This window comes from Seriola dumerili, unplaced genomic scaffold (assembly GCF_002260705.1).
Source record: "Seriola dumerili isolate Sdu_G_001 unplaced genomic scaffold, Sdu_1.0 BDQW01000044.1, whole genome shotgun sequence".
NCBI classification, from domain to species: domain Eukaryota; kingdom Metazoa; phylum Chordata; class Actinopteri; order Carangiformes; family Carangidae; genus Seriola; species Seriola dumerili.
Window position 1 is genome coordinate 7,033,619 of NW_019174299.1, and position 15,909 is coordinate 7,049,527.

Consider the following 15,909-nt stretch of genomic DNA (forward strand, 5'->3'; position numbering starts at 1 on the left):
TGAACATATCCTATCAAAACCATGGGCTCCACTCCTCTGCCACTAGAGCAGCAGCGGTGCTGATGCTGGCCGATAAGGTCTGGCTCGCGTTCGGCATTCCAGTTCATCCCAAAGGTTTTTTTAATAGGTGTGAGGCCAGGTTCTTCCACACTGAACTGGTGAAAACCATTTCTCTGTTGACACGTTGTCTCTGACTGAATGTTGACACGGGAGAGTTGACACATTCAGTCAGAGACACACTGTTTAAATATAACTGTGTGCGGATTTAAAGGAGCCGTTTGTTAGTTTTGTTATTGCTACATAGCTAGCATTTGCTTTAACAGTTGTTTACTTACCAGTCTGGAAGAAACTGCTTCTATTGCTCCTATTTCTATCACTTCCTTTCTTCTACTGATGTTAGCATGCTAAGCAGCTAGCTGTGGCATGATCGGCCCGTAGCGTCCAGGCTGCCTTGAAGAAGTAGCGCTGCTCGGACGTATTATAACCTCTTATGTTGTAAACACAATGATGGCTCAAGACTGGTAAGTTAACAGCTGTTAATGCTTATGCTAGCTATGTAGCAATAAAACTTACAAATAGCTCTTTTAAGACTTCCTTTATGCTCTGTCCACATTCTAATGCTCATACAATGTAGTCTGAAATACAATTACATATTATAATGGAAATCTTCATAAAAGTCTGACAACAAAAGACGATGCAAGTTGAAAGAAAATCCAATTTCTATTTAAGTAATTAAGATTCATGAGGTTCAGATGAACATAAAGCATTTATTTTTTTTGTGAATCATAAAAATCAAACATTGAACCAGTAAACATCCATATCACAGGCTGGCCAAATGATTGTAAACAAACACCAGAAACATGGATCTAGAAAGACAAACCAACACAATTCTCAGAAACACACTGAACTTATGGAAAATTCATGTAACAGAAAAAAAAGAACTGAAATTACAGAGAAGACAAGAAAAGAAAGGATGAGGATGTATTTTGGGGACACACTGATTGTCAGCTAAATGAAATGGCAAGCTGCTTTTCAACGGACGACAAAAACAGTCGATAAGTTTAGGGCGAGAAAATAACCCTGAAAAAAAAAAAAGGCACATTTCACAACTCCAAACAAGAGTCATCGAAACCACATTCAACATATTCAACATCTGATTGTTCACTCACTCACGCACTCTCGCACAATCTTGTATTTGCCTCCAGCTGATGAAATTATAAATATCTACTGTATCAAAGAAAATGTTTTCATTTAAATGTTCCATCTTCAGGTGAAGAAGGAAAAAAACTAAACAAAACAAAAAAAAAACACCTGTAACATCTGGATCTGGGAGGATGAAAACCGAACAGCACAACAAGTGAGAACGTAAACATATAAATGACGGATAACAACGATGCTTTGTGTGTTTCTGCATGCAGAGACTCTTACAGACTCCTCGTCCATGACCACCCAGATTAGACAAAAGCTGACGGAGACAGACAGCTGTGTGTGACAACCAGCAGTGTTTACCGATCATCTCTAAATGATGAGGATCTGCTGCTGAGATGCAGATTCTCACTGCAGTTTGGTGACGTTGATGACGTTTGTCTCTGCAGCACCGCGACCGGAGACACCTCTACAGCCTTCAACAGTGCACCAGGGCTACAACAGCTGGGGTATGTGCCAGGAAGAAGTCTCTATGAATAATGATATAATAAGATTTTTTATGACTATTTATGTTTTCCGGAGGGTGCGCATGTAGGAGAAGAAGAAAAAAACCCAACAAAAACATTAAAAAGCTGTTTGTGCTATGGATTTGTTGACCGAACAGGTTGTGTCGACAGTCAAATTACTTTGTCACGTAATCATGAAGCAGCTGTTAAGAACAACATTTCACTAATCAAGATCCCAGATGATTTGTAGTCTCTCATATCATGACATCATGTAAGCAATAATAATGGACAAAGTGTCTGGTTGGTGTCCATCAGGTTCTATAACAGAACATCTTTGAGTGTATTATCATGCTTATAACCACGGACAATTACAGAAGTAAAAATCATCCATATTTTTTTTTTTTTTTTTAAGTGTTTCTAGTTTGTTTGTGCACTTTCAAGGTCTGTTGCTATGGTTACCGTTTGACGTATTTATCCACTGAGCACCGAGTTAAAGCTGCAGCTGTGTTTGAAACTCCTCGTTCACTCACTCACTGTTTCCTACATAATAAAAACTGACAGGTCACATGAGTAAAACATCCATCACAGGTGAAGAATGGAGGAATTCACACATATACACTATTTACACTGTAGTAGCAAATGGTGAGTGATTTCAAACACGGCATTTGTTAAACAGTGGACTTGGTATGAATCAACACATCATCCAGCTCCGGTCTCCTACACTGCTAAAGTCCCGTGGTACCCTGAACACTATAAGCGAACGTAAAGTGCAAAGGGTCAATTCACACGGTGACATCTGCCTCTGAGATTTCTCCCGTCACCATGGAGGTGGATGGAATATCATAGGTGGTGCACACACATTTGAAAAATGACATTTAAAAATGAAAAAAAAGCAACATATCTTTCCAGAAAGTGTCCTTGACAATCCACAGAACGCACTACCTACAGTTCGCAGTGGCGCTACTTTCTCCTGAATAAATAATCCCTAAGAAAACAGCCCACAGCTAGTTGTACTTAGAGCACCTCCATTGTACATTTCATTCACCTAAAAATCTGCAAAACAAATCCACTAAAAATGAAGAGGAAAAAATGTTTTTTTTTTTTTTTTTTTGTACGAACTGTGAAAAGCAGAGACAGAACCATTAGACGGGTCCGAGATGGAAATGTAAGGGGAGTAAGTGAGTTCATTAACAGGCACAACTCAAGAGAGAAAGCTGCCAAGTGTCAGTGAAATCAGGATTATTGAGCTATAGTACAGAGTGTAGTGTATGAAGCTGTGTAGTTACAGTTGGCCCAGTGGTGGCCCTTCACTTTGGGCCACTGTTGGCACTCCCCACAGCCATGGGGCACTGTAGATCACGATTATCCTGTCAGGTGTTGGGCTGTGTGATAGATACAGATATGAGCCTGACAGAGTCATGAATGGGTGCTGAGCAGTAAGAGACGGGAGACATGCCCTGTGTGTGAACTACAGGTGCGAGAGCGTCTGGTGATAAACTGAGATGGAGCTCTTCCTGGAGGCCCATCTGTCTGGATCTGTCACGGACGGAGCTTCATCGTTCACAAGCGGGACGAGGAGATCGGAGGCGGCCGCCGCTGAGGAATGGATACACGTCAGCCGTGAAAGACTGATCATCCCTGATTTGTTCGTTTTTTTTTTTCTTCTTCTTCTGTTGGTTTCTGTTCCAATTTCATTATTAAGCTGTGTGGATGCCAAGCAGGACACGAGTCAAGGTGTGACAGTCGCTTTTTCTTGTCGCTACTCGACTCTTTCAGTCGCTTCAATATATTTTTATTGGAACAATCTGCCCTGAAGGTCCAGTGGATCATTCACCACCTCAACACTCTAACTTCCCCATAGTTTGGGATTTGAGTGAGGCATACTAAGATAGCATCTGACACCCCCTGTCCCTGTGTCCGACAATCTTTGTGACTTTCCAAAACCGACAATCCGACAACCCTCCCAACTTTATACAGTTTATACATGTGCGTACAACACTTTGAATGAAACAGTTCATTTGAAGCGTATTGAACCCCCCTTTTTGTTTTTTTTGGGAAAGTTCTGTAAGTGCAAACCTCAGACTGTCAGGTGTTTGTTTACAAAAGATCATTTTAATAAATTCCCTTTCAATAGTTTCATGCACTGTTCCAGCTTTTATAATGGAACATAAACACTTGACATTTGGTCCCTTTTAACAAATTTGATAAATTACTCTTAATTACGTTTAGTTTATGCAACAAAAGTCCCATAAAAAAGGCACACTGTCCAACCAGCAGCAAGTAAGGCCTCGTGTCAATGAACAAAGAAACCGGCCGAACAGATAAGAGATTTTTTTTGTTTAGAAAGTTTTGGGAACAGTGAGTTCTCATTTCCTGGTGTCAGTCAGGATGATGTTGGCTGTGACAAACATGAGGCAGAAGGCGGCCCACAGCAAAACAAACCACACCCAGAAGGCATGGCGGAAGGGGGACTGGTGCTTGTTGATGGCATCTCTGCCCACCACGGGCTCAAGATGGCGTCTTGCGTAATAAACAAGGCAGGCCGGGATAATGTACTGGATGCCTGTGCCAGCATAGGATCCTGTAATACCCACCAGGGACTCCAAGTTGTGGGTGCAGAAGGCCACCACGATGGGGGGCACCAGGGTAATGAGGGGAAACACAACGCGGTCCACCACCCACGGGTAGGTGCCTCCGTCCCGGTGGAACAGGGTCTTCCAGTTGTTGCGGAGCGTGACGGCGATGATGGGGAAGTTGGTGCTGATGGTGAAAACTGGGAACAGGCCTAAGAAGTAGCGCAGCACTGGGATGTCCAACACGTCGCAGTTGTCCGTGAAGTTCAGGGTGTACATGTCGTGCAGCAGCGAGCTGTCGAAGCAGAAGATGGCGGTGAACGAGAGGAGGACGTAGAAGCCTAGGATCAGGATGTAGTCTGCCAGCACCAGGGTGCCGACACGTTTCTTCTCGGAGATGGGCGTCACCAGGGAGGGCAGGGAGTGCTGGCACATGAAGGAGTAGACGCACACCCCGAACAGGTTGGGGACTCCAGAGAGGGAGGCGACTGGCGGGTGGCCCTCACCGGTGCCTTTACCAATGCGGATAAGAGCCAAGATGATCATCATGGTGAAGGCTGTAAAAAAAAGAAAAAAGAAAAAAGAAAAAGTAGAGGAAATTAATTAAAGAAACAATAAAACAAATTTACATTTAACCAAGTTACTACGGTGTGATGACGGACGTTACGCCTCTTATGGAGGGATGCAGCGGTACGAGGTATTTTGAAGGTTCAGGCGTTTATTGGTCAATCACAGAGGCAGCTACTGTATGTGTAGCATTTTTAAACAGCAACATACACAATGTCAAAGTAATGGTGATGCCTTGGAACAATTACAATGAAAAAACGCAACAGCTGAGACAACTAATACACTATCTTACATTATTTGTATTACTAGGACTACGTATCATTTCCCTCCTTTTGCACATCACCTCACACCGTTCAAAGAACCTATAACAAATGTGAGTTTCCACTAGAGGAACAACCCCAACCTCCAAAGCTTTATATTGTAAAGCAATTTCCATTTTCTACCACAGTCCACCAATCACACAGACCTCCCACAAAATCTGCACCGGTAGTACCACTGCACAGCCTTTAACACAACTGTCTACCTCATGAATCTCTCTGGGTTTGGACCAAAATGCGTCTCTGATTGTCTGTTACCACACGAACCCTCAGTGTTCCCAGAGTCCAAACGAAACGTGGAGAAGCAGCTTTTACTAAACATCACACAGCTGGAAAAAACTTCCAGAAAACAGAGAGCTCAACTTTGATCCGGGTTAATGTTTTGGTGCTTGCTCTATCCCTATCCCCTTTTATCTATCCCCTTGGCTATTTTTGACTTGTCCTGACCTTTAACTGCCTTTTGTCACTTTTAGGATCCGTAATGTCAATCATTTCAATTGCATTACAATGCTTGAAATGAACCTGCCTTACCTTAGATATAAAGATTTAAAAAAAAAAAATAAAAGCAGTAAAGATATTTTTCTGTTGAAACTTTTAAGGCAAAGCAATACAGCTCCAGCTCAGGTAGATAAAGTTCATCCTCTCAGTATGGAAGTGCCTTCCAGCTTTTTGTCCCAGAAACATCAGCCGTAAAAACCAACTAAGAAACATTTCATGGCCCGACATAAAGTCACCGGAGACGGGCGAAGATAGAGAAGGCCCCCGGCCCCGCGAGTCTCCACCCCCTGCCGTTCCCATCGCATCTCCAATTGATTTCTGGAGATGCTTCTCTGGAAACTAGCATGACCGTATCTAAAGGAGACCTCTGAGCGTGGCCTGCAGTCCCGATACGGGCTGACAGTCATGTGTCCCGGTAAGGCGTCTCACCTCCACGCACACTCAATCAGCCCGTGACACCAGGAGTTAGTCATAGCCCTGCGGTGGCCAGCAGCCAGCTCCTCAACTTTCATCATCAGCTGTCCTTTAAACACAGCATGACATTTAGGAAGTGACACTCGGACCATAATTTGCCACACATATGCAGAAAATGATTCTATACTGGACACTTCCACATAGTCTTTGAGACTGGGTATAATGCATAACTGAAGGGGTGAGATCCCCGCTGCCTTTGATGGAGATATTTCAGAGGGGCGGTACTGCAGTTCTCAGAGTAGAGTAGTTTCTGTTTTCGGCACAGGTCGAAGTGCTTTAACAGGGTGGAGGGGAAGTGTGCAAGGTGGGAACTTAGAGTTTCAAACAAGCTCTATTAATCAGCTCCTGTGTGTCCTTGCACTGGCACTTTAATGTATGTCAGGAGGATAAAATTCATAAATTCATTCCAATTATCAGGAACAGACTGTACAAAGGGAAGGAGACGCCATCAGAGACAAAGGCGTTCAGGACTGAGGTGAGTGTCTGGAGAGAAAAAAAAAAAAATGACCAAGAAATCCTTACTGTTAGTATTATGAGACGACGACAAAGAAGAAGAATGAGAAATTACTTTAGAGAAATACAATATAAGACTGAAAAACAGTCTTATATTTTAACAGCAACAGCACAATTCAAACAGGAAGTGAAAAACAAATCTAAACCACAACTTTCTGTTGCCTCTATCTTGAGATCACTGAGATCACTGATTAAATTTTATATACAGCCAGACCATACAGCACATTTGTTAAGTTTGTAATCATGAAATATTCAGCAGATGAATTTCTGTAACTTTTGTTAACCGTTAGCATTTCCTGCTAGTTCAGTTGTGGGACAACAGAAACAGCAAAAATTGTACAAATGAGAACAACTAGACTGTCTGACCCGCTCCTCCACACGTGTTGGCTGGGAGGAGCACATCTGTTGAGAGGGAAACATATTTAGTTTCAGTGTGGATGGACATCTTTACAGAAACAACCTGATAAACACCAGCATGGGACATACTGTGGATCTGAAAACGGGGGCTCTAGGGAACAGACCAGCAGAGCACAAAGGGTCCACACCTTCGTTTCACACTTTGCATAAACTCGCATCAGTGTAGATGTGAACGCTCACACACATCAGTGGCCAAAGTCTATAAACTTGTTGCATGAGTGTTCAGTATTTAATGCATCTCTGGCCTCCGTCCAATGTAATCTGTGGCTCTAGGAAAAGCTCCACGAGGTGGAATCCTCCCCACTCTGACCTAACCCCCCCCCTCTCTTATATAGGGAGGTCAAATGGTTGGGCAACAGACCAGCTTTCAAGGACAAGGACACACAGATGTAGTGCTGCAACTATCATCATTTTCATAGTCTGACAGTTATTGTTCTGATACATTTTAAGTGTTTAGATGATAAAATGCAAAAAAGAAAAAAGATTTCTGATTTCTTTCCATAAAATCATTAACAGTCTCCTATCATCTTCTATGTTGGAGACATGCGCTCCTTTCTCCGCTTTACTCTCCACTCCCCTTTAATGTGTGAGAGAGCCATCACTACATCCCATCTGTCTGCTCCCTTTGCTCCTCCTGTCTTCTTTCTCCTTCAAACTCTCATCTTCTTCCCACCTTTTTGTCCGCAAGAGGCTACGTGTGAAGCGGCGAGCGCAAGCCACCTGTCTGTCTGCTGCACCATGAGAGGAAAAAAATGCAGGTCAGGAGAAAAGAAGCTCTTCTCCTCCTCCTCGACACCCACACTGGCAGGCTGCGCAGGAAGGAGACAGGCATGGGGCTTTTAATTAAGAGTACCTCAGGGTGGCTGGGCACCTTTTTTTTTTTTTTTTTTTTTTTTTTTTTGTCCAGCCAAGATTAAGATGCTGCAAGAGAGCCTGTAAGAAAACTGCTGGTTGCACTGGTGAGCTCCCAGTGAAATGTAAATGAGGGTTAAAAAAAAAAAAAACACACAAAAAAAAACTCCAAATCCCTCCAAAATTGCAAATTCTAAAGCATAACATCTTTTTTTCTGCCCACAATTCACAAGACTTTATGCTAATTAGCGGCAGAGAACTCATTTGTCTTACTTAAGACACAGGAACCAACCCATTATTTTTCAAAGAAATTGAAAGTCGATCAAGAGCAAAGCTGCTAGAATAAAGCTTTTCATAATGTGCTCATTTGTCACCAACTCTCGGCTGCATCATGCTACATGAGGTGGGCAAATCACATTCGCCTGTGACAATTTTATCACACTCGTTGCACATACAGCTATGAATCTCAATGGTGAAGACCTGTGCAGCCATGAAATAAGAGCATATTGGCTCGGATCACATCAACTGCTTTGAAGGGAAGTTCATCCCCTCCCCCTCCCCACTCTATAATTTTTAACAATCATTAACCATAGAGGAAGCAAATAAGAAAAAAATGTTGAATTTCAGTGAAATGGCATCAGCAAACTCTTCTTCGTTTACTTTCCCTGCATAAATCTTCATCTTAGTTTCACTCCATATTTTAACCCTGGTCATCCACGCCCCCTCCTGCAGTGGCTCTATGCCCCCCCAGTTTGAGAACCACTGGATTAAGGAAACAGACCCTAGTGCTTTATTTACATAGTAAAGTCAGTCTGGCCATCTTGGTCAGTGGCGTCGTGCTAGAGAGGGGTGTAAGTCACATTCACATGCATTATTCAGTGACTATTACGAATCATACTGAAACCAGTAACGCATACCAATGAAATCTACATCAGCCTGACATTCTGTTTTAATCTGAACAGGACTTCCTTTATGGTCCTCTCTCTTATTATGTTCTGACAGAATGAGAAAAACCCTTTAAGAGATGCTGTTGACTCCCTGTTGTAGTTTCAACTGACAAAATCTCTGTCACCCACCTACAATCCCGTAGCAACAACCCCTATCTGCCCAAAGACCCTCCACAAAACTCATTCATTCTGATGCGATGAGCCATTTACCTTAGCCGGTATCTGTCAGGATATGGTGATTACATGCACTTGCAAACTGCTCCGCCAATACTCTCCAGCACACTTGACATGTGAACACAGGAACTGAGTAAATTAAGCAGGTGTCAAACGGCCACACGTCACGTCCACATAACTAGTGGCCGTCCATCATGCAGCCTGTGATTTATATTACCTGAATGGGGATGGGAATGACCTTGTGAGGAATGCTTCAACTTAACAACCCTCCAGAGGGGAGGCTGCTATAGCTGTATTCTCTCTGCTAGCAAACAAAGCTGTTGCTGTTAACCCAAGGCTGGCACGCACTCTCAGTACTCCAAGGAGTCATTGACTTCCTATGGAGAAGGACTCTTTGGGGGCTATCTAAGAAGAGATGGGATTCCTGGAGTCAATTAATGAGTAGAAAATGGTAGAAGGTGAGAGGTGATCAATCTCATGTGCGACAGAGCACGAGGAAGCTGAAAGTTGGGGGGGTTCTCTCTCGCTCCTTGGAGAGAATGACTCGGACACTTAAACGTGAGCAATTCATTGATGACAGTGAGAAGGTCAAGGACTTCTCAGCTGTGCCTGAAAAGAATGGCGCTGCTGTGACAGCCTTTTCAACACTAGACAAACACGTTGTGATCTAATGCAATGCAAAGTTGTGGTGATGCAGCTCTACTGTTTTCTTGTTTGCCAATTCACCCCGCTAGTGGTTTTAAAGCAGAGCAATCATCCAATCATCAATTAAGAGAGACACTGCTTGAGCACTCTTGGATAATCTCTGGGGTAATTAGCACCGGCTCTTTGCCCAGTTCTCACCAGGGTTTCAGGATCTCTTGCTGTGGTAGAGCTCTATCACTTCAAACCTATCAGGACCGGAGCTGCTGCTGCTGCTGGTGCCGCTGCTGTTGTGTTTGGTGGGCGACTGGGTGATAAGTGGCTGCCTCGCCTCGTAACAAGTTGTGTGATAGCAGATAGGACTATCAGTAAACACAGCACAGAGCGGCACAGCAGTTGGTCTACTGTTTAGCACCCCACACTGCAGCTCAGGTTCACAGGGAGGAGCCAAACTCCATGACACTATCTAACAGCTTGATGAAAACATCAATTAGTTCACTCGCTGAGCCACAGCCCTGAAAATCTGTACTTTATCCAAAGATAAGAGGCTAAATGCACCTGCCTCTATAACCTGCAAGAAAAGGAACAATCCAAAGAATTCACATCTCTACAACAGGGAAATAACCAATCATTCGCCTCTGCTTGATATTATTCCATTATACACCATCCACTCCATTATGATGCACAGAGCTGGTGTGGAGGAGAGGAATTGATTTATATGTCACAATAAAAACACAACTTTTTTTTAACTTTAATGCAATGTAGGTAGATGTCCACAGAGAAATGCACACAGCCTGTATTAAGAAACTGAGCCTTAAAACCAGTCATCAGGACTTCTGTAACTTTGTGATGTCACAACAAAGCAGTCATCGCCCCCATCTCAGCCATGCTCCAAGCCCCGCCCACCTGGACCCACATTCCAACCTTGCAGGATTTGGTTTCTCTGAGTGTTTCCCTGAAATCTGCTATATTTTTGTTGGATCACTCAGAAAACAGTCAGCCAATCAGAAGAGAGGCTCAGAGCCTCCTCTCTTGTGATTGGCTCACTGACCTGTTCTTAAATCCACAAATATATCTTCTTATGGATCAACAATTCAAATAAAACACAGAAGAAGAGGAAAATATGGAGCTTAAAGACAAGACCTTGGGCTTTTTTCATTATTCTATGATTTCTTATAAACTAGGCGATTGATCAATGAAGAAAAAAGAATCTAGAGATTAGTAATGAACACAATCAATAGTTCTGTTGCCAGAACATTTGGTTGGCCTGAGGTTAACTCTTAGGTTTAAATGTTATCAGTTACATTCACATAAAATGAAAGAAGTCTTGGAATCGAGACAAAAGAGTGCCGCTATTTTTTACATCTTTAAAAGGTTTGTGAAGAAAAATCAGTCTGTTGTCGAAAAGTTCTGTTCCATCTGTAATTTAATAAGGCAAAAGGTATAAATGAGCATTTAACATCAATGTTTAAATGCAGCATTTTTTTTTATTGAAAAGGCAATAATTAGTAAGTGAAGAAAGGCTCACCGGCTCTGGATTTTAAGCAGCATATTACAAGTATGAACAAGTGATTTATCTAATGTATCTCACTTATTATTAAAAACATAACTTCTTTTGAAGTAAAGGGTGAAGGTGCAGCTTTAATTCCTCCCCTCAAATCTCTCATGCCTGGGAATGAAGGCAGCTCTGAGGTATACAAAGCACTGAGGTCACGACTATAATTAAAAGCTTAGTTACTGGATATGGATCAGATTGATCATGTTCTTCTACCAAAGCAGACATCCACCAAACAAGATCTTAATCACCCTGCAACTCAACAAGGAGTCAGCTCTCACAGTAGCCAAACAAACATCGGTACTGAGCAGGGATACAGTACAGAGGCCACCAAGAACAATGAAAGTGACTGTGATCATTTTGATATCAATAAAAACGATACTGAAGTGGAAGCGATGTCTTTCCTTACAGCCCCACAAAGGATCTGATTTCTCCTGTTCGATTCCATCTTGTAATTTACTGCCCTCCTGTGGTGGCGGCAGGACATTGTCTCTGTTAGCTAGCTTCACCACCAGACGTTGCATCTATGGTTTCTGTCATTTTCATGGGCATGGGTGTGTCACATCGAGATTTTTTTGGATGCTTTCACATTGAGGATAATCCTGGGATCAAGCTATAGCTATTTACAGATGACTCAAGCGGTCCTCGATTCAACCCCCACTGTCCTGAGATCAGTTATGATATTACAGTATTATTATACACATGTCCAGATGTGTGTGGACACTGTAGTTGTGCATTAGAAAATTACTTCAGCAATCTTTTCTTCCTAAGCATTAAGAGGCAGCAGTAACAAGTAAACTACAAATTACAGTGATTTATCATCTCAAATCAGCATGAGACTATGTCCACACTACTACGTTTTCATTTTAAAACAGCGTTTTCAAATGAAATTGATCTCTGTCCAGACTAGCACACCAGCAGATTGTCTACTCTGCAGTTGATTATTTGCAAAAAAAAATACTCTGAACGAGGAGCAGCAAGAACAGCTAAAAAATGCAGCTGTTAAAAGGAGGAACTTAACTGAACAACAGCTGCTAGTAAAACTTGTAATTCATTATCCATGTTGCTTTCACCACTTGTAGTTGAGGCTGATGAGACCCAATCAGGGAGCGATCATTTCCAAAGGTCTCTGTTTTCACCCATCCCGACTACAACACAACCCCGGAGTTTTCATACTAAACCGGGACCAGCAGCGTCTCCGTTTTCGGTGCTCGAAAACGCCGGAGTAGTGCGGACGGGAGGTGAAAACACAACAAAAGAGATGCATGCAAAACGAAAACGTATTGGTGGGGACGTAGCCTAAGTTGTCTTACTAATGACCTTGGTCAACATATGTGACGACGAGGAGTTTGTGGAGCTTCTCTCTCCACTGCCCCGGTCCAACCGACAATTACACACTGGACAAAAATAGAAATGCAACAATTTTGTTTTTGCTCCCTTTTTTCATACGTTGAAATGAAAGATCTAAGACTTTTTCTCAGCACATAGGAGGCGTCTTTCCCTAAAATTTTCTTCACATCTGTGTTTAAATCTGTGTTTGTGAGCATTTCCTCTGCCAAGATAATCCGTCCATCCGGCATATCAAAATGCTGATTACATGCATGGATCTGAAAACCAGTCAGTACCATCTGCCTCGCCTCATGCAGTGCGAAACATCACCTATATATATATATATATATATATATATATATATAGGTGATCAGGTTGCTGATTGTTGGACCGCTCCTCGTCAATGGCTGTGAACAGATGCTCAATATTGGCAGGAAGTGGAACACGCTGTTGTACCCGCAGATCCAGAGCATCTCAAACCTGCTCAGTGACATGTCAGGTGACCACGCTGGCCATGCAAGAACTGGGATCTTTTAAGCTTCCTGGAACTGTGTACATCATGCTTCAACATGAGGCGATGGCGGCAGATGAATGGCACGACAGTGGGCCTCAGGATATCAACATGGTATATCTGTATGTGTATGTGTGTGTGCGTGTGTGTGCGTGTGTGTGTGTGTGTGTGTGTGTGTGTGTGTGTGTGTGTGTGTGTGTGTGTGTGTGTGCGTGTGTGTGCGTGTGTGTGCGTGTGTGTGCGTGTGTGTGTGTATGTAGAAAAAGTCTTAGATCTTTTATTTCAACTCATGGGAGTAAAAACTAGTGTTGCCTTTATATTTTTTTTTAAGTATAAGATAACCGGTATGTCTAGACTTTTTTTATTTTTTTTATTACACCACTTTGATGTTTCATACTTATTCAATTTGCATATTAAAAATTAATCATGTAATGTAACACCCAAGCCTTTTAATTCTGTTCTCATTTTCATATTATTATCTTTTCCTTCAAAATCTGCAGTATGTTTGAGAAATCTTAGGCAGCATGTTGAGACTGAAGTGCGTCATTGTCTATACTGCGCATATGATGTTTACTGTCAGCTCAAAGGAAAGACCCTAATACTTCTTCAGCCAGGACGGTGAAGATGTCCAGGCAGATGCAGGAGAGAGAGACAGGCTGCTAAAACCACGACACAGGACAGGCCCTGAATTTAAGAGGGATTTGCTGCCAATGCTGTCATGAACATGTCATCGCACATTCAGATGGTGGTTTGTGGGCAGTGGGGAGTGTCGTTCGGCTTTTTTTGGCTTTGCTTGCTTATCTGTAAAAGTCCCCGCATGCCGCTGTGTGGTGCTTTAGTCCTTGGCCGTAAACGGGAGAGTCGTAGAAAGACAGAAAAGGAGTGATATTTTCCCAATCGGGATTTTTTTTTTTTTTGTTTCCCTTAAATGTAATTTTCCAGAACCTCTGAACTGTGGTTCTGTTGTACGGCTCATTAAGACCCGCTCATATTTCACCATCCCCCTGTGAGCTGCATGCTCTGGACAAACTGAACTTTCCACTCAACCAGCCACCAGAGTCCCGCTGACCTTCAAAAACAATATCTCCCTCCCTCACCCATTTAGAATGGCACTGGGCAGCTGTGAATATCCCTGCGGGCACTTCCTCGGCTCTTTATACTATGCTGTAGTAAACTAAGAGCATGGGATGGATGGTGAGAGCCACGGATCACTGAAGCTAATAGTCTTTGACTTGCACTCATGTTTTCTTGGTGCAGTTTACTGTATTTCACATAAACATGCAGTTTATCAACAGTCAGGCTTACGCTCTAATTATTTGACCATCATTGCTTTTAGGTGTGTTTGAATATAATCTGTAAGAGTTTGTATTAAACAAAAGAAACAAAAAAAAAGTAAACATTACCTTTTTAAATAAACTATATAGTGTTAATACAGGCACAACTTCAAGTGCAGAGCCAATAAAATGTGTCCACCCCCTTTAAAGTTTCCATGTTTTATGGTTTAACAATATTGAAAGTAGAATCAAAGAAGATTTAACGTGGCCTTTAATGTCAAGGAGAAAGTGTAAAAAAACGAATTAAATTTGTATCTACAGTCTTACTCCATGTAAAAGCAAATTTTTTAAAGCTCTAGTAAATAAAAAGAGATGCTTCAGAAAGACAAATAATCCGGTAAATATAATCCAAACCAGCGATATAACGACTTCTTTTCTATCACTGCTCTACTCTGAAATAAATGTGACAGCTGCTCTTGAAAAACGCAGGATGCATATGCTACTGACTCAACAGTTAATATAGAGAGTAACCTCAGAGGCTCCACACGGCTATCCACGCAACCCAGGAGAGACGGGCGGAAGTGATTAACACTCGTTTACTGACTGAGGAGGCTGTTAACAGGTTCCCTTTCCTCTCATACCACTCAATATCAATTAGACAAGCTCTCTGCTCCACTCAGTGTTGCACTCAGGAGGTGGTGTTGTGGAGAGCTGACAATGTATCATGTCGATGAAATATTCTGTAAATGGCCAATAAACCGCCATTACTCCAACTACCACCACTAATTTTACCTGCTAACATGCACTGGTAACATAAGGGGTGTACAATGGTTCTGCCACTTGCAAATGAGGATTTATCAAAAAGGTTAACGTCGTGTTCTACAGTGAATGAATGATGTATGTTATGACTACACACAGCGTTGAAAAGACAGATGTAAAGGTTAACGGGGGGGGGGGGGAACTCCAGAAGAACTCCAGTTAGTCATTAACAAAAATGTATATAATATAAATGCTTTTCTTTCAACCCGAGGTCCGAGTTGTTACTATGGAACACTCTCACAAATTACTCCACAATAGCTCAGTAAATACATGTAAATAGGAGGCCGGGCACTGTGCTTTGAAGCGTTCATTGCAACAGCAGTTCTTTGCCTTTTCAAGCAGAATCAGGTAATTCTGTCTGGATGGAGGAACTCAGCGACAACACTGTATGACAAAACACCCAAACGGTACAAGGACGTAACCTTGTAAGTAGTGTACTACTTTTCCCCTTATCTTTATTAAAAATATGTGATGACCGATAATTATTGTTACTGATTAATGTGAAAATCCAAAAAGCTAAAACGGGGTGTTAAGTTGCTCTATAAAGAAGTGAATTATCCTTATGTCATTCAGAAACACTTAAAATGTAATTGATATGTTGTTCCATTCTTATTGTATTGTTCTGTACTGTTCTTGTTTTTTTGTAACATAAAAAATGAGAACACATGTAAATGCCTCTCTGGGCCAGTCAGTAAAAACTATGATGTTTGATTTGCCCTGAGTTGCACTGCCCTTCTTATCTCTATGGGTTTTTATCTTGAATACACCAGAGCACAGTTGTGAGAGGCGTCATTT

At 42.2% G+C, this 15,909-nt stretch overlaps 1 protein-coding gene across 1 annotated transcript in view; it reads right to left on the minus strand.

Moving 5' to 3' along the window:
* Positions 1 to 747: 747 nt before the first annotated feature.
* The window catches only part of tmem104 (transmembrane protein 104), a 65,079-nt gene continuing 49,917 nt past the window's right edge, over positions 748 to 15,909 (minus strand). Inside the window, exon 10 of the mRNA XM_022739672.1 lies at positions 748 to 4,782. Within this exon, the coding sequence (XP_022595393.1) occupies positions 4,019 to 4,782 (764 nt within the window). The 3' untranslated portion in view covers positions 748 to 4,018. The remainder of the gene's footprint in view (positions 4,783 to 15,909) is intronic.